General features: G+C 46.7%; 1 protein-coding gene across 1 annotated transcript; it reads left to right on the top strand.

Annotated features, from left to right (window-relative positions):
- The first annotated feature begins 347 nt into the window (after positions 1–347).
- LOC115095457 (zinc finger protein 578-like) lies at positions 348–24,776 on the top strand. Its single transcript, XM_029609133.1, has 7 exons — positions 348–666; positions 5,110–5,236; positions 5,992–6,105; positions 6,255–6,368; positions 15,833–15,961; positions 16,780–16,887; positions 23,576–24,776. The coding sequence occupies exons 1-7, from the start codon at positions 643–645 to the stop codon at positions 24,265–24,267; spliced, it is 1,308 nt and encodes a 435-aa protein (XP_029464993.1). The 5' UTR covers positions 348–642; the 3' UTR covers positions 24,268–24,776.
- The last annotated feature ends 460 nt before the right edge of the window (positions 24,777–25,236 follow it).

Here is a 25,236-nt window from a genome sequence, read left to right as displayed (position 1 = left end):
CTAGTTTGTAGAAAAATATTTCAATGAACTGCTGAAATAAAACACTCAGAAGGAATAAATATCACATAATGAGAATTCTAGGATAATCAGACAGATCAGGTCATCATGGCTACCTGATCCAGTTCTGGTTTTGTCCCCATTGCAACCACAGATTTGTTATTCTTAAAGATGTCTAAAAAAAAACCCAACTGCAAAATTACAAGCTCATTATGTAACAGGACTAAACCAGGTCTCTTGACACGTCCGTTGCATCTCGCGCACCCTGCAGCTATCACTACAGATCCACCTTAAGGAGGCAGGATCCCCCCAGCATGACCTCTCAGTCAGGAGGCAGGTTTGCGCATGCTCTGCTGCTTTTTCTTTCTTTAATATCATCCTGGCTGCAGAAGCAGAGAAAAATCAGAATAAAAGCAAAATAATTCTGTCTCCCTAGGACTGGACATTGCTTAAGAAAGTCCCAGCCCCAAATCTGACCCCCTCCACTTTACAAAGGGGAAGAGGAGGGACTTTAACGGAGACCGTCAGGAATCAGCTCAGCTCTTCCAGTTCTATTCATTTTCTCTGCATCTGACCAGGAACAGGGAAGTCTCCAGCCTGCATCCACCCCCTTAACCGCAGATTTCAGGGAGAAACAGGAGGGAAATGTCTGCCCTGGTTTCTGATCAGGTAAGACATTCTTCTCTATTCTCTTGTAAATAGGAAACCAACACGTAAAGGAAAACTTTTCACTGTGCAACTCTTTCAACCTTCCCTTCTCATAGCACAGTGCAAAGATCTTTACATACCTGGGAACCTTTGAGTTCTAGTCATCATGAGATAGCAGAGATTAGTAGGATGGCAGAGGTATACAGACTCTTTAGTGATGTCAGTTTAGCAATTTTGTAGTTTAGATCTGATGCCGTTTTGAACCAAATAGAGATGTTAGAACTGTGAATAAGAAAAGGAGCTAATTTAGCTATTTTTTTTTGACAATTTAGCTACAAACCTTGCAACTTTCTCACATCTAAAATTTCCATCAGGCTCCCTAATTTTGGAGCATGTCTGGAAGCAGAAAAGTGCAAGAGAGTGAGACCTCCTTTGGCTAGAGTGCTGCTGGACAGTGCAAGAGTCGAGAGAAAGACCTCCTCTGGATAAAATGGGGCAGGAAAGTACAAAGGAGTGAGCCCTTGTTTGGCTAGAGTGCCATGCTGGCTGGTGCTGCCCTCGCTCCCTTCACTCCTCAGAACAGGCTCTGCTGGTTCAGTTTCTTCTCTCTCCTCCCTCTCCCCTGGGAATCTGATGACATCACGGCCAAGCTCTCTCTGCTAGAAGGAGAAGGAAGAAATCACAGCCACCAAAAAAAAAAAAAAAAAGAGCGGGAGCTGCAGCACCTTTATTATCAACTTATAACAGACTGACAGCATCAGAAAAACCTAAGACGAGGAGAGATCTGTGTTTTTCCCGTTGATAGCAGGCTGAATTAGCCATGCTGTCCTGGATGTCCTCTGATGGTCTTGAGGCGGAGCTTCTCTCCAAGAACACTGAGCTTTTGCTCTGTGCGGCTGCGCTTCTTTCCACGCGATCAGGGTCTTCTCCTCAGTCTTTTTCTTGCGCACTGCCAGTTGCATGTGGAGTTCTCTCTCTCCTCTCAGAGTTTTTTCTTTGTAAAAACAGCACTTTTCAGTGTTACTATGGCGCCCAAACCGCCTAGCTTCAAATACTGCCAGTGCAGGAAGATTATATCCCTCGCTGATGTACATAACTATTATTATCTTTGTTTGGGGCCCGAGCATGACCAGTCCAACTGCCGGGACTGTGGTCATATGTTGCCCAGGGCCCAAAGGCAGCGCCCAGAAGCGCGCCTAAGGGAGCAGGAAGCTGGCTCTTACACTCAGCTGTTGGAGCGCCTTTCATCCCACTCATCCCCGGGGCCAAAGTCGATCACCCAGCGAAGTGAATGAGATCTTCTTCCCTGGGGCGCCAGGGTAAACAGCTGGGCCAGAGCCGAGCAGGTCAAGCCCCTCCAGTGCTCTCCACCCCCCAAGATCCAAAAGAACACTGCGTATCAGGGGATGCGCCGACCATTTGAGCACAGAAGACTGTGTCAACGATCAGCTGCGGCGTCGGAATGGGGGCATTGACGCATGCGTCAAAACGGGGCAAGGGTGATGCTCCACACAAGAAAGATATGGCGACTGTGTCAAAGATTCATTGCTCCAATGCACAGCGCAACAATGTATCAAAGAGCCACGATGCTCCAAAGCATTCTTCTCCCAGCCCACTCCCATCGATGCAGGTGCCTGCAAAGTGCACACCGACACGACAGCAACTCGGCATGCCAGTCCTCAAAGCACCTAATGCCAACGAGGCATGTGTTGAGCTTGAAGCCACAGGAGGACTCCGACTGACGCAAATCATCCCAGAAAAAGCCCTCCACCAGACCAAAACTACAGCAGGACCATCAGGTTGTCTTCTTGCCAGAAGAAATCCTTGAACTGGGGTTCTTTGATGTGGACCTTCTCTTTGATTATCCAGGATCAGAGGGCTCCTCGGGATCATCCCAGAAGGTGTATTCTGATATGTCTTTAGACTCCCGGAGGAAGAGGCATTCACCCCAACTTCAGGAGCCCCTATCAGAGAGAGATGGACCATCCAGTGCGGTTGAACCTGCAGCACACTGCAGCAAGGGAACTGCCTCCAACATCCTCTTGGCCACGGAGACTCCGTCTTCCAGGAGATCCAAGTCTACCAGGGGACGAGACAATATCCTCTCCCGATGAGGGAGTGGGATACCCCCTCAGAAGGGGGATTGGCTTCCCAGGTGGTGTCCCAGATAGCAGCAATTTTGAGCAACTTCTTCACATCCCTGGAGTCGAGCAAACAAGAGTGTCTGCCTCCAAGCCCCTCATCAGAAGAGCTCTTAGGAGGTGAATCCCCTTCTCCGTAGCAGGAGACCTCAGCCCGCGGGAAGATAGGGGGTCCCGACCACAGTTCTCCCCCCAGCCAATCTCGGAATAAGGTGATTCCCCTCCCCCCCTCCAATTCTTCAGGTTCTTCCACAGGGATGCTGTCAGACCTGCCAGAGCAGCCTCCAGGGCCATCTTTACCACCAGAGGACCTCTCCTATTTAAAGCTCATCAAGAAGGTGGTGCTACTTCTTAACATTGAAACCAAGAAGGTGCCAGTCCTCAGCATTCTGAAGATCTTTGAGGTCCTGTCCGAACCAACAGCACTGCCTTCCCATGCTGTCCTGGATGCGGTTATGGAAAAGGCCTGGGAGTCCCCCTTCTTGGGACTGGCAACATCCAGGAAAACTGACCTGAAATTTCGGATGAGGAAGTCCCCCTACTACAGTTCGATTCAGCTGCTGCATGCCTCCATCGTGGTGGATTACGCCATGAAAAAAGCGAAAAAATCTAGGCTCCATTCCAACATTCCACCAAGGAAGGATAATTGTTACCTGGATGAGTTCGGGAGGAAGGCCTTCCAGGCTGAACGTGAAAATCCAGCAGCATCGGTTCTACATCACTCAGTACCTCTATGAGTGTCTGCAGTCAATCAAGCCCCACTTTGAAGAGGGCTCTTCTGACTCTGTGCTGCCCTAGTCTGTGGTAGATATGGAGGAGGGATTACGTCACCTCCTTTGCACCATATACGAGGCCTTCAAAATGTCGGCCCGTGCATCGGCAGCAGCCATAGCAGCCCGCAGAATGGCCTGGTTGAGGGCCAGTGCCATCCAGGAAGACATCCATGAGAAGTTGGCTGATCTTCCATGTAAGGGTGATAACCTTTTTGGAGACAAACTATGGGAGACAGTATCACAGCTGAAGGAGCAGAATGTGGCGGTCCTATCCCTGGCTTCTCCGCCTGAGCAACTATCCACTACCAGGCGGTATTACCCCAGTTTCCGGAAGCTCAGTTATCAGAGGCACCCTTTTAGGCCGTATGCACCGTATCGTATACCAACCTTTCCACAGCGCAGACAGCAAATGCAATTGTCACAGCCCAGAAGTAGACCTAGGGGCCAGCGCCAGCAGAGGCAAACATCGAATGCTGGCCAGAAACCACTGCAAAGTTTTTGAGAATGTCCAGGCCGCAACTATCACTGCATGAAGGGGGCCGGATAGCCAACATTTTCGACACTTGGGCAGCAATCACATTGGACAGTTGGGTTTTGAACATCATCCATGAAGGTTACGAACGAAATTTCAAGAACGCCCCGACTCTCCCTACACCTTACACCTTCTCTGTGGGATTGCACTCGTGCAACTGTTGCAGGAAGAAGTGAGCTTGCTCCTGCGCCACCATGCAATCTAAATGATACCTGTGCATAAGCATGACAGGGGTTTCTATTCCCAATATTTCCTCATTCTCAAGAAATCAAGGGGATTCTCCACCCACTCTTGGACTTATGGGCCCTCAACAAGTTCATTCGCAGGGAGAAATTCAAGATGACATCCCTAAAATCCACTCTGCCTTTTCTACAACCCAGCGATTGAATGTGTGATAAATCTCAATTATGTATAGGGAAAGGAAAATTTGTTCTTAACTGCTAATTTTCGTTCCTGTAATACCACAGATCAGTCCAGAGACCCAACCCCTTCTTTCAAAAGACTTCCTCGCTTCTGGATGTTCTTGAGACAGTGTGTAATCATATGCAGAGCTACTAAGAGTGTACATAGGTTATATTACTATAATCCTTGTTTGAGACAGAGGGGTCCTAGTTTTAGGGGGTCTTTGAGTCTCTGCTCACCCAGAGTTATTTGGGGTTTGTTGATTTGGACATCTTGGCTTGGATATAGGTCAATACTGAGGGACTGCAGGTGGCAGTTTCATTCTCTGCCTCCATCTGCTGATAGGGATGCAAAACCCAATTGTCTGCTCCTTCTACCACTGATCTGTGGTATTACAAGAAAGAAAGTTAGCACGTAAGAACAAATTTTCCTTTGTTTCTCTGGAGGCCGAGCAATCTATAGAAAATACTCAATATTTAAGAAAAAAAGAGCTCTTTTCATGCTATAATCTATGGGACAGTTGATCTTACTGACACAGACCAAATACACTTATTATATACACATTATAATAAAGCTGGAGGGAGAGTGGCTTAGGGTGTCCTGTTTCCTGTTCCAGGTATCTGTCACATTCAACGACGTTGCTGCTTATTTCTTGGAAGTGGAGTGGGAGATTCTGGGAGAATGGCAGAAGGAGTTGTACAAGAAGATCATCAAGGAGATTCATGGCATTCTCATGTCACAAGGTAAACAAGCCTTTTCTGTCATTTTCCACAGATGCATTGCAGGATGGGTGCTGACATTTTCATCAGGGGCTGGAAAAATCCCCTGTTCCATGTGCACCTAAAGTGGATCTCCAGAGCTCAGAGAAAGACACCACTGCTGCAGACCTGGCAAAAGATGCTGCTCTATGCTTTAGGATAAATTGTATATGTTAAACTAGAGACTTCAGACATGATCAGTTTGAGTCTTTTCTGTACATCAAAATTTGGCACAAGGGAACAGGCGAACAACTTCTTTGCAATGGCATGATACGCTAGCTGTTTACTAGATAGCAATACTGTACAACATAAAACACCTCCTTGTGGTAACCAGATGTCACAAGTCAAATATCTCTTTTCCCCATCTCACTGGCTTGTAGATGGAGTTACTTTTATAATCCCAGGCCATGGGTTTTTCTTCTCAGCTGCTCCTAATAAGAAGCTTGGACTCATCTCCAGGAAGGCACATTCTAGCAGAAAAGATGGGCACCTCTAATGCCTCCACCTAGGAAGATCATGAATAGAAATGACTGTTCCAGAAATCCCCCTAGGTTTAATCTCGGTCAAGTGGCAGTCTGCAACTTCTCACCATGCTTTGTGAGGCAAATAGATACCCAAAGAAAAAAAAAACCAAATAGACATACACACAACTGCCCCATCAGAACAGGGAACAGACAAAAACTCCATGGTTTCTACAAGTACACATTTAAAATATAATTTTGCTATTTTTTTATTGGCAGGTTATTCTATTCTTAATCCTAATGTAATATTCAAGATTAAAAAGGAAGATGATAAATATTTCACCCAACACTATGAGTGGGAGGGAAAAGAAAACACGAATGACGCTACCATTAGTAAGTAAATATTTGGATTTAAAGGACTTTCCATTTTCAGGTCAGAGGAGATGAATCTTTAACATCAAACTTTTTGAGATTTAAAATCCGTCCCCAAATATATCAGCGGATCCTCCGTGAATCCTTCTTAACGTGTTTTCTTGAAACAGGCTTTCCAGTTGTAACATCTGTGTTCTCTCTGAGTGTTAAACAAGAGGAAGATCGACCCTTCTTGGATCATCCTGAATCGGAGATGACTGGAGAAATTCACCCTCCTGTAACAGGCATGTATACATATCTTGGACATTTTACTTCCTGTTAGATGATAAATTCTTTAGGTGGGGACTATCCTTACCCAGTGATGGAACCAGGGCAGAAGAAGAGAAAAAATGTAAATTAAAAATAAAATGAGCCTTAGAATTTTCTAGCAAGAGAAAAGGAAGAATATAAATATAAGGAAGTGTGAAATAGAGAAGTTCCAGAAAAAGGACATTCCAGAAAATCCAGTCTACAAATAGAATGAGCATGGACAATCTGTTTAGTAGGCAATGCAGCAGGATATGGACCTGATCTTAATATTATACAGATGGCAGGAATCAGTCCAATGGCTGCCATGTGCACTGCCATGTGGAAGGTCCCTGGTTCAGTCCCCAGGCTGTGTCTTCTGTTTCCCATGTCGACCAGGGTTGGAGATGCTACAGAGGCAGCATGCACAGTCTCCGGGAGGGGAGGGGAGGTAGCCATAGTCCCTGCTTAAGGGTGACACTCAGTGACCAGATTCAGTGTCCATGATTGCAGGGCCTAGGACCAGCACTGCAGTGGCTGGACTAAATGCGCGTTAGTAGGGGATATAAAATGGGATGGAAAAAACCCCCGGGTAGTTGTAAAAGAAGGCTCATGGCGCTGGATCCCAGCCCTGAGCTGGAAGTACCACAGGAGTAGGAGGAAACTGCCGGGTCCAAAAATTGTTTAAAAAGATGGCATTGAAAAGCCTTAAGTATAGCGGAATGATGAATCCCCCAGAGAGATAGGGATGGAATCAAAAGTGATGAAAAAGGGAAAGAAAGACCTTCTGAGGTCGAGACAAAGAAGATTTCAGTCTTTGAACAATTTTTAACAATAAAAATGTCATCTGTTTAATCATTTATTAAAATATTTATTATCCGCCTATAACATAAATGTGCTGGGCAAAGTACAAAATATAAGCATTAAAGCAATACAACATTTAAATAAAACAACAATAAAACATTATGCATTACATATGTTTAAAATATTAAAGCTGCATTCCTCTTTATAACTTAAATATAAGTTTCCTGGAAAAGCAGTATCTTAAGCTGTTTTTGAAATATCACTATGTCATCAATCTCTCTCATGGTATCAGGCAAAGCATTCCAGCATACAGGCCCAAAACCAGAAAACACATGGGGCCGGATGTTAAGAGGTACGCGCGGGCGTACATTTGTGCGCGCAACCCAGCGCGCACAAATGTACGCCTGATTTTATAACATGCACGCGCAGCCATGCGCGTGTTATAAAATCCAGGGTCGGCGCATGCAAGGGGGTGCACAATTGTGCAACTTGGGGTACATTTTAAAAAACAGTGCACGCGCGTACTTTTGTTCGCGCACCACGCGCAAACAAAAGTACGCTGGATTTTATAAGATACGCGCGTAGGGGGAGATCACGTGATGTGTTGAGCAGGGAGGATGCATAGACCTCCGGCTCTCAGGCCTACCCCACCAATCGCGGCGCATCGCAACGCGTAATTCGCTTTCACGGCGGTTTTTGAGTCCCTCAGGCTTCAGGTGCATGTCCACTATCCGAACCTGGTGCAAGACGTCGCCGGCCATGTCTTCAAAGAGCGGGAGGAAGGAGAAGGAGAAACCGCGGGCCCCGGAGCCTAAGATGGCGGACCCCGGCGTGGGTGAGTCGGCTTCGGATTCCCCCCCCGCCCTCACTATCACAGATATCAAGGCCGCGATTAAAGAGGCCTTAGACGAGAAATGGTCACAGCTTCACGAGGAGCTGGGGGAGGTTAAAGATTCCATCTCGGCCCTGCAACCCCGTCTGGAGCAAATCGAGTCCCGAGTCTCGGGGGTGGAGGATGGCGCGGTAACCACGGCGGGAAAGGTAGAGAGCCACGTTAAGTTAATAGCTGCGCTGTCCCAGAAGGTGGAAGACCTCGAAAATAGAGCCCGGAGGGATAATTTAAGGTTCCTGGGCTTCTCGGAAGATATTGCTGAAAAGTCCTTCTGTTCCCTGCTTGAAACGTGGCTCCCAGAGGCTCTGGAGCTTCCTGCACTACGCGGCAAACTGGTGGTGGAAAGAGCCCATAGGCTGGGGTCAAAGCCGGCTAATCAGGGCCGTCCCAGGCTTATCATCGCCAAGATTTTGAACTCGGCGCACAAGGCCGAGATTTGGCGGGCTTCCCGTAGTAAAACGCCGCTTACTTACCAGGTTCAGCCCATCCGCATATTTCAGGACTTTTCATCAGCGGTTTCTGAGGCCCGACGACGTTTTTCCCCGTTGTGCACATCCTTGCATAATCGCGGGGTCAAGTTTTCGCTCACGTATCCTGCCCGTCTGCGCTTGTGGCATGGGGATACCCTGCACTCCTTCGATTCTCCGGATCAAGCACAGCAGTACATTGATAAAATGGCGTGAGTGGACCAGGCGAGAATTTGGCTTGCTTGCTGCCCGGATCATCTGGGGGCCTTGAACTGTTTTTTCTATTTTTTTCTCTCCCTTTTTTTTTTGTTTGGGCTGGATTTTTTTTACTCTCAATTTTCTTGTGACCTGGACATAGGGACATGGCTCATTGAACAACTCTTGCCATACTTTGCCAAGGCATGGATGCCAAAAATTTTTTTTGTTTTGATTAATTTTTTTTGAGCGGGAGAGGCAGCGCTGATTTCTTTTTTTTACGTTTCAGCTTTGTTTTCTTATCCCTTCCCCTTTTCTTTTTCTCCAGTACTTTTCTCTCTTTACACTACGAGACCCTGCTCCAGACCACAGATTTTTTTTTCTTGTTGTCACTGAGAGGGTTGTCTGTTGATGCACAGTTTCTGTATTCAGCTTGTTGCTGCCATGTTAAGACTATGTTGTCATTCCCTGTTAGGGGTGGACCTGTTCACATCTATACGGATCTCCTGGCCTTCTTTTTGAAGGCACGGTTTATGGGAAAGAGGGTAATTTGGGGGCCACCACTTCTAGAAGTGGAGGGGGGTAGGGGGCGGGGAGGGGACGGTAGGGGGGATAGGGGATGGAGTAGAGGGGGGAGGGGGTGGGAGAGGGGAAGGGGTGGGGGGGGCCATGGGGGATTTCTGGGGTTTGTCTGTACTAGTACATGGTTTTGGCGGGGGCGCTGTGGGGGAGGGGAGGCGGGGTGGCAGCCTTCTCTCACAACTGGCTGGAGGAGGCCTTAGCTGGGAGGGCCTGCTCCTCTATTAGTTCACACTCTCATGTGATTTTCGTTTTACTCATAGTACCTTATGAGTAACTCTACGAAACTGCTTTCGTGGAACGTCTGCGGCCTACACTCACCTATTAAACGCACGAAAGTGCTTTCTTTACTGAATAGGCAATCGGCAGCGATAGCCTTTTTACAGGAGACCCATCTTACCGACTACGAGCATATGAAGCTTCGTAGGACCTGGGTAGGGGAGGTGAGGTATGCTTCAGCCTCCTCCAAATCTGCCGGGGTAGCTATTCTTTTTCGCAAGCAACTCCCTATTACTATTCATAAGGAAATTAAGGACCCTCATGGGTGCTTTCTTATTTTGGTGACAGAATTGTTTCATCACAAGGTGGTCTTTTGCAATTTATATGCACCCAATGTTTATGATCCACGATTTTACCGTACGTTGTTTAAACACTTACTGCCATTTCTGTCAGATACTTTGATTGTAGGGGGGGATTTTAATACTGTCCGTGACTCTCAACTGGATGCTTCACAGAGTCGGGGTTGGGATGCGGGCGCGGGGCGGGGTCCTAGTATGTTGGAATCCCAATTACATTTACTTGATGTCTGGAGAACGTTGCACCCCATGGAGCGTGATTTTACCCATCTCTCCAGGGCCCATGCTTCCTTTGCTAGGATTGACTACTTCCTTGTGAGCACGCACGCTTTTCATCGGGCTCTGGCGGCGGGTATTGAGAGCATAGTTGTCTCGGATCACGCCCCGGTGTGGGTGGAGCTGCGGTTTCTGACCCCCACCGCTGTATCGCGACATTGGCGCTATCCTTACTATTTGGTACAAGACGAGAAATTCAAGGCCTTTCTTATACAAAAATGGACTGAATATGTGGCTAATAATCAAGCCCATGTATCCCAACCCCTGTTATTTTGGAACACTGCCAAAGCGGTAATGCGTGGCGAAATTATATCTTACACGGCACGGCGTCGAAAAATGCTAGACCGGCGTATCCTTGTTTTGAGTCAGCAAACTCGCCAAGCCAGGATTCTTTTGATCCACTCTAAATCTGCGGCGGCCAGGATAGATTATTTGGCTAAGCAACATGCTCTCAATGCTCTGCTACATCAACGAGCGCGGAAAAGCTATCAGTATTATCAATTTAAACTATATCAGTATAGTAATAAGGCAGGTAAACTGATGTCCAATCTTATTAAATCCAATAGGTCTCATCGCTACATCCCGGCCCTTAGCGCTTCCTCTGGGACGGTGCTACGGGACACCCCTGCTATTTTACAAAGTTTCCGGACTTACTACTCCTCACTTTATGCCTCTGAGGGGTGGAACCCCGATGCATGCCGTAGGTTTTGTGAGGGTTTATCGCTCCCCCTACTGACCAGGGCAGATAGCGATAAGCTTAACGCCCCGATTTCTCAGACAGAGGTGGCGACAGCCATTCACTCCTCTAAGAACTTTAAGGCTCCCGGACCCGACGGATTCACGTCGGAGTTCTTTAAACTCCTTAGGGATTCGGTGTCGCAACCTCTAGTGCTGGCATTCACCGATTTGGTGACTAGGGGCTCTTTTTTTGCCCATGACAATTTAGCGCACATTATTTTGATACCCAAGCCGGGAAAGGACCCCTTACAAGCAGACTCGTATCGCCCCATATCTTTGCTGAATTACGACCATAAATTATTAGCAAAGATTTTGGCGGAGAGATTGGCGACTTGCTTGCCTTCTTTAATTGGAAACCATCAAGCAGGCTTCGTCCGTCAGCGTTATGCATTGTCCAATATACGGAAAATCTTGGCGGCCATGACCCAGAGTCAGCGAATGTCCCTTCCCTATCTTGCTATCAGTTTTGACGCCGCTAAGGCGTTCGATAGGGTGGAGTGGAGATACCTGGTTTCTTTTTGCAGGCTATACGCCTTCTCTATACGGATCCTCGGGCCCGTATAGTGGCCAATGGCTCTCAGTCGGAGGAGTTTGTAGTGGCGCGGGGTACTCGACAGGGATGCCCACTTTCTCCCCTTTTATTTCTTTTACAATTGGAGCCTCTGTTACATGCCATTGGTGACGATCCGGAGATCCGGGGTCTTTATATGGATTCTGGGACTTTTAAATCTGTAGCTTTTGCGGACGACCTGCTCATATTTATCACCAAACCGGATTTGTCTTTACCCCCACTATTGCGTTTAATAGAGATTTTTGGGTCATTTTCGGGCTTTCAACTAAATGAGACCAAGTCCTATGCCCTGGCCTATCCACCCACCTTGCGAGCTAACTGGGTAGGACAATTCCCGTTACAATGGGCGGGGGATAGTATTCGCTACCTGGGAGTTTATTTACCATCGGATCCGGAGTTAGTTTACCGAGTTAATGTTCCACGATTACTCCAGCAAACCCAAACTACGCTTCACAATTGGAAGGCGTTCCCGCTATCGACGGCGGGACGTGTGGCCCTTTTTAAGATGACCATACTCCCCAAATGGTTATATTTGCTACAGAATATCCCCTTGCTTCTACACCGCAACGACCTTGCTAGGGTGGAGGGGGAGCTGCGTAGATTTTTGTGGAGGGGGGGTCGGTCTAGGTTACCCCTTCAATGGTTACAGAATTCTTGGGGAAAGGGTGGTCTGGGGGTCCCTAACTTGGCCAATTATAATCTTGCCTGCAATTTGCGGCTTCTCCGCAATTGGTTACAGGGTTCCTCGCATTATACCCCACTCTCAGTTGAGCGCACTCTCTTATACCCGTTGGCTCCCTCTTTTGCCCTCCAAAGCAAAGCGAGTAGTCTACCTTCGTTTATACTCCACTCCGCGCTTACCCGGCCTCTTAGGCATTCCTGGAAGCGTCTACCTAGACTCTTACATACTCCCAATATATGTGCTTATTTTTTACCTATTTGGGGGAATGTTGATTTCCAACCAGGCATTCAATCAGCTTCATTTTGGGTCTGGGAGGCTAGGGGGGCACAATACTTAGGTCATATGTGGACCACAGAGGGGGTGTTACTGAACTTCAGTGACTTTCAAAAGCTCTATCGTTTAGATTCCAAGCATACGTTTCCATATTTGCAAGTTCAGCATTACCTCAAGTCATTATCTCCGGAGACTGAGGAGCTCACGGGGTCCCGCGCCTTGGACGAGGTGTTCCATTTTGGGGCTGACAAGGCCCCGTCTTTATCCCAGTATTACAGAACGCTACAAACATACACCCAAGTAGAGGTTTGCTCCTTTCTTGTTGTTCGTTGGAATAAAGATGGTGATTTTCTCCTCACCGGTTTCATTTTGAAGGTCTGTTTTAGGCGTATAGCCAGGATCTCTACCAACATGTACTACCGGGAAATGCAATACAAATTCTTAACCCGGGCGTTTATCTCCCCTCAGCGAGCGCATCAATTGTCCGTGGCCACTACGCCATTTTGTGTCCGCTGTCCCGGTAAGGTGGGAACCCTATCTCATATGTTTTGGACATGTCCTGGAATATTGCGCTTCTGGCGTAAGATAGCGGACTATTTAATAGACTTGATTAATGTGGTGTTGCCCTTTTCCCCCTTATGGTTTTTATTCGGGTGCATTTCCCCGCTTCGTGTTAGAGATCCTGGCTCTCGCCTGCTACTTCAGAAAGCGAGTCTGGTGGGAAAGAAAACGATTCTCCTTCTGTGGAAGACTTCGGATGTTCCCTCTTTTTGGACTTGGAGAAATCAGCTACACACCATGATGACTATGGAAAGCATGGCGGCACGTGGCTCCCCGACTCGACGACGACGATTTGCTTCCATCTGGGGTCCTTATCTTCAGACATTGCCACATCGAGCGAGGAGTTTGGTTTTGAATGATTGATTGCTTCAGGGTGGCTGCTTACTGACTCTTCCTTGTGGTGTCTTCGCCTGAATACTTGTTTTTATGACTCTCCAGTGTTCTACTCTCTATGGGGGGGGGGGTGGGGATGGTCTTGGGATATTGTTGGGTCTATCTGACGGGGGAGAGATATGAACACACTCTCTCTTGTATGGCTTAATTCTGCTTGATATCCAAAACCCAATAAAAATGTTTGAACAAAAAAAAAAAAAAAAAAGATACGCACGTAGCCGGGCGTATCTTATAAAATCCGGGGTCGGCGCGCGCAAGGGGGTGCACATTTGTGCAACCAGCGCGCGCCGAGCCCGGCGCGCGCTGCTTCTTCCCTCCAAGGCCGCTCCGAAATCGGAGCGGCCTCGGAGGGAACTTTCCTTCCGCTTCCCCTCCCTTCCCCTACCTAACCCACCCCCCCGGCCCTATCTAACCCCCCCCTACCTTTGTTGGCAGATTTACGCCTGCCAGCGGGCTGCTGCGCACCATCACCCCGACCCGGGGGCTGGTCCGGAGGCCTCGACCACGCCCCTGGGCCGGTGCCACGCCCCAACACGCCCCCGCCCCACCCCACAATTTGTGCTGCCCACCCGACACGCCCCTGACACGCCCCCTTTGCAAAGCCCCGGGGCTTGGCATGCGCAGGGGCCTTTTAAGAAGGTTATGCGTGTAACCCTTTTAAAATCTGGCCCCTTGTGTGCGCCGAGCCGCACAGCCTTCCTCCGTTCCCTCCGCCCCCCACCTTCACTTCCCCTCCCCTAGCTAACCTGCCCCCCAGCCCTACCTAAATCCCCCCCACCTTTGTTTTGTTATTTACGCCTGCCTGCGCTGGCCGAGTGCTGGCGCGCGATCCCCGGGCTCAGCGGCAGTGGAGAGGCCCCACCCCGGACCGCTCCGTCCCACCCAATTTTTTCAAGCCCTGGGACTTACACACGTTGCCGGGCCTATGCAAAATAGGCTCGGCGCGCGCAGGCTTTGAAAATCTGCCCCATGATGCCTAGTGTTGGCCAAATGTGCAATTTTAACTGAAAGAATTTAAAAGTAAATTAATCCTACTGGAATTCAGGGGTCGTCCTGGAGCAGAGGTAGATAAAAGTAATTTAAGACAGGCTTATTAAATTTAACTCTCTGTATTATTGGTAACCAGTGAAGTTCTTTTAACACTGGTGCAATCTGTTCATTCCGCCATCTGTATGCAGGGAATTCTGTAAGATCTGCAGCGCTTTAAGACTAGAATTAGGGAATTCAAAGTAGAGCGAGTAATCAACACAAGGTAAAACGAAAGCTTGTACAATGGTATGAAAAGCCCCTGGGTCAAGAATGAGTTTAATACGTCTTAGTAGAAGCAATTTGTAATCTTCACCCTGAAGAAGTTGTTGTAATTGGGGTTTAAAGGATAAAATCGAGTCAAATAGGACCCCAAGATTGGAAAAGAGGAGAGGTAATGTTCCAGTGAAAAGGTTTTTACATTTAGAAAAATGAAGAACTTCAGTTTTTTTAGGATTTAACATCAACTGATTTTTACACATCCAAAGACTGAGGTCTTTTGCAAAACCTCTTGGGCATGGGCAAAGGTAACTGAAAGGTTCCCTTTAATTGGAAAAAAAAAACTGGACGTCATCAGCATGTATTCTAATTTGTGCACTCCAAGTGACTCTAACAAATAACAAATGTTCAAAATCGTGGCAGATAAAACAGTCCCCTGAGGTTCTCCAGAGGGCATTGTATTCCCTTTAACACAGACTTGCTAAGAACGAGAGTCTAAATAAGACGAAACCCAGGCCAACCCATACCCTGGATACCTAACTGCTGCAGCCAACATAGAAGAATCTTACACGAAGTTACATCCAAAAAAATTGCAAGGACAGCTGAGCCTGCATCAAGCTCTTGCAATAATAAATTCGTTACTGAAAGAAGTGAAGTTTTGGTACCGTGCAGCTTGTGGAACCCTCCTTGAAAATGATGGAGAAAGATGATTATTTTGTAAAAAGAAATCTGCCAGTTGTTGGCATTCCAACTTCTCAAATAGTTTTCCTAAGCTGAATCAAATTTAAAATTGTAGAAAGACCAGTGTAAACTGGAGTCAGAATAGATGAGGGAAGTGAAGGAAAGTCTAAATAGAGCGGTGTATTGTCTTCATACGTATGAGAGAGAAGTCCCCATAGTGGGCCAGTGCCACAGGGAGTCCACCCCCTGTACTTCACAGGGACAATGTGTGTGGGGTAAAACAGGTGCAGGGATTTGGTAAGGACACCCCCAACATGTATTTCTGCAGGCCCTTGGCACTTCCCCTTTCCCCTGTATAGAGAGGAATCAATTTTTGAAGCGATTTTTTTCTGCGGGTAAATACCCACAGAAAAACCTTTTAAAAATGTCCCCAAATATCAGTCAAATTCTGAGCTCACTTGCACTGATAACACAGACTCTGGAGAAGGTTTTCTAAACACGATGTAACTGTATTTTTTTTCTCCATAACAGGCTTTTCCAATGTCAAACCTGACATTTTAATCCGATTTAAGCAAGAGACTTTCAAGACTGAGTCCCAGAAATCTGAGGAAAAAGGACACCTGCCCTCGACAGACCCACGTGAGGAACCGCAGGAAGCAGGTGATGTAGCTTGGATTAAAGTGAGTGATTCACTGATCCAAACATGTCTTACAGGAAAGAAACCTCCTCTGGACCAGGCACAGGCAATATTATAATCAGGGACCTTGACTTCTAAATTTTGTGGTGTGGATAATGTGTGGTGCTCTAGTTTTATCATTTCTGGGGTTTTTCCTCTCTCTTTTTGCCCTTCATTTCTTTCCCCACCCACCCCCACCATTTCACTACAGCCCATCTCTCTTCCCGAAGGCATTTTCTCTTTCCCACTCTCCAGATTTCTGCTCTCCTTCCTTGCATAGCCTTTCCTAGCTTTCTCTCCTCCATTTTCTCCCTTCCTTCACGTCTCTCTCTCGACTCTTCACGTAATCTTTTTTTTCATCAAATCTTCGGTCGTCTCCTGTAAGTTTTCTCATTTTTCTTTGTATCTGTTCCTATTTCCAGTCTCTCTCACTGCTGTCCCAGGATGTCAGCCCTTCCTCCCTCCCAGCAGCAGGTGGCTTCCGTTTTCTCTTGCCAGCTGGCAGGAGGGAGGCAGGATGGCCCCCCCTGGAAGTCGCTGGTGAAAAGGGAGATAGGATGGCCTCTCCTGGCAGCAACAGTTTTGGAGGGAGTTGGAATGCCACAGCAAAAGGAAATATTTTGCAGCAGTTTTCATGGCCACGGCATTGCAGGAAACTGGGAGCTGTGCTGCTAAGGTTCCTTTTTGCAGCACTGCTGCAGGAGTTCTTTATCTCCATTCCCATCATCTCATGGTACTCTGCTTAAGTCAGTATCCAGAACTGTTTTAAAAAGTTGATGATATTTTCTTTTTCTTCAACTAGACAGTCAGAGTTACAGTCCTGACCCCACAGTAGAGATCCTGAAAATAGAAGTGCCTCATCTTAGCGACCAGCCAGAGGGAGAGGAGGAGGATATTATTACTAAGAATGGTGAGCAAAATAATTCCTCTATAGTACAGTACTTGCTGTGTGCTGTGGAGGGTGAATCTTATTACTGGCTTTCAGTTAAGTTTTTATTGCAGTTGCTTTAAGTTTTTATTTCAGTTGCTTTAAGTTGGTTCAGGGACAGGCTTGAGTTCAGAGACACTTTGGTTGCTTTCGTAGTTAACATCGGTTGAAATTTAAACCTTGCTTTCTTTTCTGGAATAAAAGGTGCCAAAACTGATATGCGGGGCTCTGCTTCTGGTGGGAGGGGAAGGCAGGGGAGAGGGGTAGGGGCAACTGCCCAGGACTCTGCTCCCTAAAGTAGCCCCACTTCTGCAGATCCTGTGAAATGACAGCAATACAAATATTACACTGGTCCCTAGAACACCATTGCATCTCTTATTGGGAAAACAAAACAAGCCAGACTGCTACATATCATGACACAGAGACTGCATAAGTGCATAATCCCTCACCAAATACAGAATAAGTGTTCCTGTTCATACCTCAGATCAGTCCAGACAAGTGGGTTTTGCATTCCTACCAGCAGATGGAGGCAGCGGTTCAAAACTTTTCAGGCACTGTTACTTAATGGAGAGTGCCACCTGCAGTCCGTCAGTATTTCTCTGACTCCAGCAGATGGTAGAGGTGCAAACCTGCAGTCTGAACTCGGTTAAAAAAAAAAAAAAAAGGAAAGAGGTTAGGAAAAGAAAAGAAGAAAGGGCTCCCAGAGGTGTTAGGTTCCTTCGTGGGCCATCCTTCTGGTTGAACAGAAAAAGCGGGAGGTTGGCACTCCGTGGCCAGGCTTAACCCTTCATCTCCAGGGGGAGGGAAAGCCAGGGGTCCTGGTTTCCTCACTTCCCCTGAGGCCTTCTCACCTGTCCTGCCATCTGCCCCAGCCAGGAGCACCCAGAAGGAGGAAAGTATATCTTCCTTTACTTTTTTCCCCTGTCTGGGTTTCTTGGTGGCTTTGCCTTTAAGAAAAAAAAAAGTAGGCTTTTATTTTTCATTGGTGGTTGGCTCAGTGGAGTGAGAAGGGAAGTGTGTGCGGCTCAATTTTTCAGGACCCAGGACAGCTCCGGCAGCGGTGTCAGAGCTGTTTTTTTCTCTCCCGCTCGCAGTTATTTTTAACCGCCGGCCGCATCGGTCCTCATGGCGCGTCCTGCAGAGCATGGGGAACTTTGTCGGGCCTGTGGTCTGAGGCGATCACATCTCAATGCAGTCCTGCCCTGGAGGTGAAGGGGCCTCAACAGAGGGCTCAGTAGGCAGATGCTGTACGCGATCTGCAGGCCCTGTCCAGGAGGCCCCAGGGGGATTGAAGGAGACGGCCATTTTGCATCTACGTGGCAGGAGGCCTGTCTTGGACAGGAAGTGCAGGGACTCCCCTTCCCCACTTTCTCCAGTACGGCAAGGGTCTGGAGAAGATAGGGATGTGGCCAAGGATCCAGGAGAGGATCTGGCTGATAAAGAAGTCAGGGAACCTAAAGGGTTTTCCATGGATTTTGTGCAATTGCTGTATGAGGCCTATCTCACAGAGAAGGAAGCGGCGGGTAAGTGGCGGCCACCCAGAAGTCGCAGAGCTCAGCTAAGAAGCCTCGAGCTGAGGCGCCTCCCAGGTCCGGAGATATTCTTCATCTGCTGGGCCTGGGGCGATCAGGAATGGAGGAGAACTCCTCGGAAGAGTTGGAAGAAGACGCGCCTCAGAGGATTTGTGAAATGATCCGGGTACTGATCTATTGTGGATCCTGCTGCGGTCCTGGTGGGCATTGACCCAGATGTGGAGAACGTTCCTCTCTCAGAAGGGGATGACCCTAGGGTGGTGAGATTGTTTCATAAGGAGGAGTTGTGGACTCTCATCCTCCAGGTTCTGGAAAAATGGGGATAAAGGTCATGTAGGAGGATTCGGACAACGAGGGTGTAAACCCAGTATTGGATAGGCTGCATGGACCGCTGAAGGTTTTCCTGTTGTCAAAGAAGGTGAAGAAGTTGATTGACCGGAAATGGGATTTCCCTGAGGCAGGACTGAAAGTGGCCAAGGTGATAGGCAGATTGTATCACTTGCTGGAGGACACTTTGTCATCAGTGACAAAACAGATGACTATTCCTGTGGCAGAATCGGCAGCTCTAAAGGATGTCCAGGACAGAAAGCTAGAGATCTTCCTAAAGAAACTGCTTGAGGTTTCAGCTCTGAGCCTTCGAGCTGAGGTCTGTGCTATCCTAATGCAGAGAGCCTGTTTATGCTGTGTGCAGAAAGCATAGGAGAAAACATCAGGGACCTGTGTTTGACTCAAGCTAGGAGGCTAGGTTGGAGGCGGGCATATGTTGTGGATGCCCTCTATGATATGGTTCGGACATCGGCCAGGAATATTATGTCCGCGGTAGACGCTTGAAGACTCCTATTGCGGCATAATTAGTCGGCGGATGTGTGGGCCAAAGCGCAGCTTTGCAGTCTCCTGTTCAAAGGAATGTTGTTATTCAAGGAGGATCTGGAGAAGCTGATGAAGCATTTGGTAGACTCTAAAGGGAGCAAATTGCTCAAAGATAAGAATGTGAGCAAGAAGACCTTTCCACCGCGTGCTTGCTTTCGGGAGATGAGGAGAATTTGCTCCAGCGAATAGCTTGTTGTTTGCGAAGCAAAGCAATCTCCTCCCCCAGTTGTGGTTGGAAGCTTTGACTCTTCAGAGTGGAAAAGTGAGGTAGTATGGGTTTTGTGGTAAACTGGAGTTGATAACCATGTCGTACTATCTCTAAAACTCATTGATCGGTTGTTATTTTCTCCCAGGCTGCCAGGCAAGAATGAATTCTGCCAGGTGGTGCTTGATGTAGTGGTGGTGGCTGATTTATTACAAAGACGGCGTTGATTTTACTGCAGTAGCCGGTTGTTGTGTTTGCTGTCTCTGGTTACGTGGTTTACCCCTACGTTGAGTTGTGTTATTTTGTTGCGGCTGAGAACGCTGGTAAGATGGATACGTCTGTGTACGAAAAGATTGATAAGACCTGTAAGGCCTACGATTATAGGATTGTCTACGTGTAGATCCCACATAATGACGCGTGGTCGAGTAGTGAGATTGTGACGTTAGGGATTGGACTGCTAGAGCTTCCTCCTTTAATTTTCCAACTGTTTCTTGAAACCGTTCTCCGAACAGGTTGTCTCCTGTATATGGGAGGTTATGGCTGCTATGGCTGTCGCAGACGCCCTAGAAGATGTTTCAAATGCCTCATATATCGATCATAGAAGGTGTCGATAACACTCCTCCATATCATGAAGAGGCGGTGGTACCTGATCAGCCATCGAGGAAAGCATACCTTTTGTGGCTTGTATGCACTCATATAGGTATTGTACCATGTAGAATTGATGGTGCATAATGGGGGCATTCAACATTGAGTTGTGGTACATCTTCCTGCCAAACTCATCTAAATGTCGGTTGTCTTTCCCCGGTGGATATGAGGTATGCGACTTTGCTTTTTTGAATCTTTGCATTGCAGACTCTACCACAATTGAAGCATGTAGTAGTTGTGGCATAGAGTAAGGCGATGTTTTTCGCATACGAAATTTTATATCCGTTTTCTTGGAAACCACTGATAGAGAATAAGGCGTTTCCCACGATTTCTGTAAGACAGAATGTAATAAGTTGTGTGGTGGGAGAGATGTTGGTTCTCCCGGAGCATAGAAAATCTTTAGGAGACCAAAGGTTTCTGACCTAGGGTCTGTCTCCTTTTGGACCTAGAGATGTAGTACTGTGCCCAATTTTTCTAAATATTTTGGGTATGTCAGGTCCTCTGGAGGAGAATATGGTTCCTGTGGTTGTTCTTGTGGATCCGATGGGAATCCAGTAGATGACAACGGGGACATTTGTGGAGATAGAGAATCTATTGGGGTATCTTGCTGTTGAATTGGTGAAATTGGTCGTTTCGTCATTGGGGATGCCGGAGGCTTCACCGACGGTTCTCTAGAGGTATGTATATTGTGCTCCAGAGAACTCATAGATAGTTCGTTAGACATCTTAAAAGATGACTGAAGAGTTTCATAAAACCCTGCCAATGATTGGGATAATTGAAGAAATGCCTCTTTTGTTTGAGGAGGCATTGCTGCACGACCAGATTGTTTTGGTAGTTCACCTGTTTTAGGTGGTACTGTAGGAATCTTAGCGGAAGCAGCTAGTACGTTATACCTGTTCTTCATCTTGCCCTCTGTGGTCTTAACAGAATTATCTGACGACGAAGATGCAGCAGAGGAAGTGATTTGTATTAATTGGCTACAAGATAAGGAATCTGCACTTCGTGGGTGAGATGACCAAGAAGTGGAAAGGCTCACTGCCCATGTATCTCTCGTCTGCGCAGCTTTGTGATGTGAGTGGTGTGACCGCCTATGGTGATGGTGTGACGATGATCCTCTTTGGGTTCCATCTCCCGACAGTGATTGTCTGATTCGTTTTGACTTCACCGCTGTAGAATTAGAGTCTGAGAAGGTGGAATGAGGTACATCTGGAGACTGATGTCTTCGTTTTACCCCATGTGGTATTGAATGATATATTTGTTTGGACTTTTGTAGTCAACTATGCGTCAATCTGTATGTTGTCGAGGGCGCCGATGTTTTTTGTAAATTGTGCGCAAATACCGACTTGTGCGCAGAAGTCATCGACACCATGCGCTCAGATGGTTTCGGTGCCATTGTGTTTAGCGCCGAGCTCTCTTTAGGCGGTTCCCGCACCGTATGCGCAGAGGTCTTCGGCACCGTGCACGCCGACGTCTTCCGCGCCGTATGTGCATATGCTTCCTGCGTTGTGCGCGCCGGTGACTTGTGCGCCGATGTCGATTCGGGCGCAGAAGTATTATGCGCCAATGGTGATTTGGGCGTAGAAGGTACTCCAGGTGCATAAGTTGTCGGCGCTGGAGATTTAGATGCTGTTGAGTCCTGTGCCGATCGCCGAGGCTCTTTCGGTCCTCTCGGATCCGAAGGCCTATGTCGGCTCGTTAAGTCCATACCTCCAAGCCTGGAGGGTTGAGGATCCCTCGACGACGCTCTTTTCTGTGACGGAGCCACCGTCAACGAAGGACCCGGTGAAGAATGAGCCCCCGATGGCTTGGAAAACGTGAAAAGTTCAAACATTTTGTAGGCCCGTTGTTTTTGGGCTCTTGGGGACATTCGAGCACAAAAATCACAGTTTTGTAAATGATGCTCTGGTCCCAGGCATCAGTAACATTGGTCATGGCCATCCGTGACCAACATTACCTTGCCACAGGCACAGGGTTTAAACCCCGGCTTTTTTGACATTTCAATAAAATAGAAAATGCTGAGGAGAAGTCAGCCCCGCATGCGATCCCGCTCGCGGAAAAAACAGACTGAGGAGAATCTGTTACTTTCCTGAGCGGGAACACACGCGCAGCCGCAGAGAGCTAAAATCTAATCTCTGCTTTGTAAAAGCTCCGCCTCCTGGACCTGATTGACAGATCCCATGACGGCATGGCTAATTCAGCCCTGCTATCGACGGGAAAAACAAAATCAAGGAAGAATGTTCATCTTTGCACTTGCAATCCTAGCCAGCCACGACAAATTACACCTTTCCCACCTACTCAGATCTTGGGTAATAGCTTCCAGTAGTGGAGGGTAATTAAAACAGCTGGTCAGGTTGGGCCCCAATGAATATCCCCAAATATTTCACCCTGGACTTGGAACATTTAAAGGGAACATAATTTTTCATAAGAACAACTTGGGCTTAGGCACGGTTACAGTATATTCAATATCTCGGATTTGTTGAGCATAACCTTAAAGCCTTACACTTGGCCAAAAGGATCCATTTCCTTCATAACCTCTGATAGTGAATACTATAGCCTCCATCCTAATGCCCACCATATGCTCAGCATACATTGTGAACAGAAGCTGCAAAATTGGGAATGGGGCTGAATTTTAAGACCCTGTCATCCTGGGTGGTCTCCTGGCGACCAGCAGTTGGATGTTTAAATCCAGAGTTCCCAGGTATAATTCCCAGCGTGGGCCTCCTGCCCCTCTCTTTGTCTTGTTGTCTCTCTCTGCCCCCCTCTCCCACCCCTGCCACTGCTTGGCAGTAGAAGCCCATGCTGCTGCTACTGAACACTTCTCAGCTAAGCTGTCACCACAAGCATGCGCAGAACTTGTGAGCTGGCACTTTCTGATGCTGATCTCAGTTATTGTGAGATCAACATCTGGAACTGCCAAATTGCAAGTTTTGAGCCTGCTTGCAGTGCCAGCACAGCTGAGGAGAAATGCACAATAGCAGTGGCATGTGGTTCAGGTGCTGCCATGGGTGTTTCCTACATGACTGTGCGAGAAAGGGCGTGTGGTTGCACACACACACGATTATTAAAGAATTTGACTACCTCAGAGCAGCATCTGCATACACACTGAGGAAGCCTCTTCTACAGCTTTGATAAACAATGCTTCAGCTATGGTCTAAACAGAAACAGTTTCTGATCCCAACTGAAAATGACTTAGCACATTCTTGTGCCATGCTTGTGTTGCCTGCCTTCAGTAAAAGCTGTAAGTGCATAGGTCTGCTTGGTGCGATATTTATGATTATGTTCTGTTATATGTTAGATGTATTGTTTTACAATAGCATATAATATATTTTTGTTCTGTATCTTGCTATGAGCCTCTGCTTGGATGGGCAGTTTATAAATGCAAACAAATTAATGAACATGCTATTATTTTATCTAACAGATGATGAATTCAGAGCACAGATTAAAATTCATAAGAAATTTCACAAAGAACAGAATCCATTGAAATGTTCTGAATGTGATAAAAGCTTCAGTAGAAAATCAGACCTAAAAAAACATGAAAGAATCCACACTGGAGAAAAACCATTTAAATGTCCTGAATGTGATAAATGTTTTTGTCAGAAAGGCAATCTGCGACTACATGAAATGACTCATATTCTACCACCAAAAGAGAAACCATTTAAGTGTTCTGAATGCGATAAATGTTTTTGTCAGAAAGGCAACCTAAGATTGCATAAAATGACCCACATACGACCACCAGGAGAGAAGCCTTTTAAATGTTCAGAATGTGATAAATGTTTTTGTCAGAAAGACAGTCTACAATTGCATGAAATGACACACATTCTGCCACCAAGAGAGAAACCATTTAAATGTTCAGAATGTGATAAAAGGTTTGGCCATCAGTCTGAACTGAAAAGACACGAAATGATCCACTCTGGAGAGAAACCATTCAAATGTTCTGAATGTGACAAAAGCTTCTGTCAGAAGAGCAATCTGCGCCGCCATGAAATGATCCATACTGGAGAGAAACCATTGAAATGTTCTGAATGCGATAAATGTTTCAGTCTGAAACGTAGCCTGCGACTGCATGAAATGACACATATGGGAGAAAGAGGTCTGAGTGGGAGAGAATAATTAAGTAAATTTCTCTCACCAAGTCTTGCTGAGTATCTTCACATCATGACTTTCTTGGTAATATCTATACCAAATATTAGCAAGTCAAACTACTGCTGAAATACAGAAGGAAGAAAGAAAAATTCATACTGATCACCATCACCCAAAATTAAAGTGCCCAACCTTAGTTTCAGCACTAGGGCTAACTGGTAGCAATAGTGCAAATTCTTCAGGTGAAGACAATACCCCTTGTGCAGCTATAGACCATAATGAACCTGTTCATGCACCCACCAGAGCAGGAGACATACAACAGAAACTAATGAAAGAATTTAAAGGACTAACTACAGTTAGGTGGATGCCTGAAGATAAAAAGGAGATAATGTACTATCATTGCTATGCCAAAATCCCTTCATTGAAATTTACAAGATACGCAAAGGGAACCTGCCAAATACTGGAACAAAAAGCAATATTGTTGAAGGAAAAGCTACAGAAAGCTATTGGTGCAAATTTAAGATTGTAAATTGGACAAATCATAAAACAGAAACACATAAGTGTTGACACAGAAAAAGAAATAGAGAGAGCAAAAGGAAATGCATAGAGGAGTACCATTTGCCAGAGTTTTTCGAAGAGGTAAATGGTGAGGTATCAGTTAATGATAAAACTGCAGCACAGGAGCATGAGAGAAGGATGTCTAAGAAATAGTCAAGAGAAAAGGCAAATAGACCAGGAGATGGAATAACTGCTAGCTGGGTTGCTGGATTGGGTGGAGATGGATAAGTAGGCTGGGATCCAGGAGGGGCAAAGGCTACCTAAGTTAAATCTTGCAGCCAAAGTAAAACATGATCAGCAACATCAGGAAGGCCATAGCCTGCATAAAGGGATCACTGAAATAAATTGGATACAATATTGTGCAGTAAAAATCATTATCAATGATAATATAGCTGTTGTCTTTTGTAGTAGAACAAATTGGGTTACCTGGCTTATTCTGTG

This window comes from Rhinatrema bivittatum, chromosome 7 (assembly GCF_901001135.1).
Source record: "Rhinatrema bivittatum chromosome 7, aRhiBiv1.1, whole genome shotgun sequence".
Classification (NCBI taxonomy): Eukaryota; Metazoa; Chordata; class Amphibia; order Gymnophiona; family Rhinatrematidae; genus Rhinatrema; species Rhinatrema bivittatum.
The sequence above is the reverse complement of the archived record's forward strand: the minus strand, read 5'-3'. Positions and strand labels throughout refer to the sequence as shown.

Excerpts from the sequence above, each read along its gene's own strand:
- LOC115095457 (XM_029609133.1), top strand. The coding sequence starts at position 643 with ATGTCTGCCCTGGTTTCTGATCAG. Across the intron at positions 6,106-6,254 it reads CACGAATGACGCTACCATTA|GCTTTCCAGTTGTAACATCT; the intron begins GTAAGTAAATAT and ends TTCTTGAAACAG. Across the intron at positions 6,369-15,832 it reads AATTCACCCTCCTGTAACAG|GCTTTTCCAATGTCAAACCT; the intron begins GCATGTATACAT and ends TCTCCATAACAG.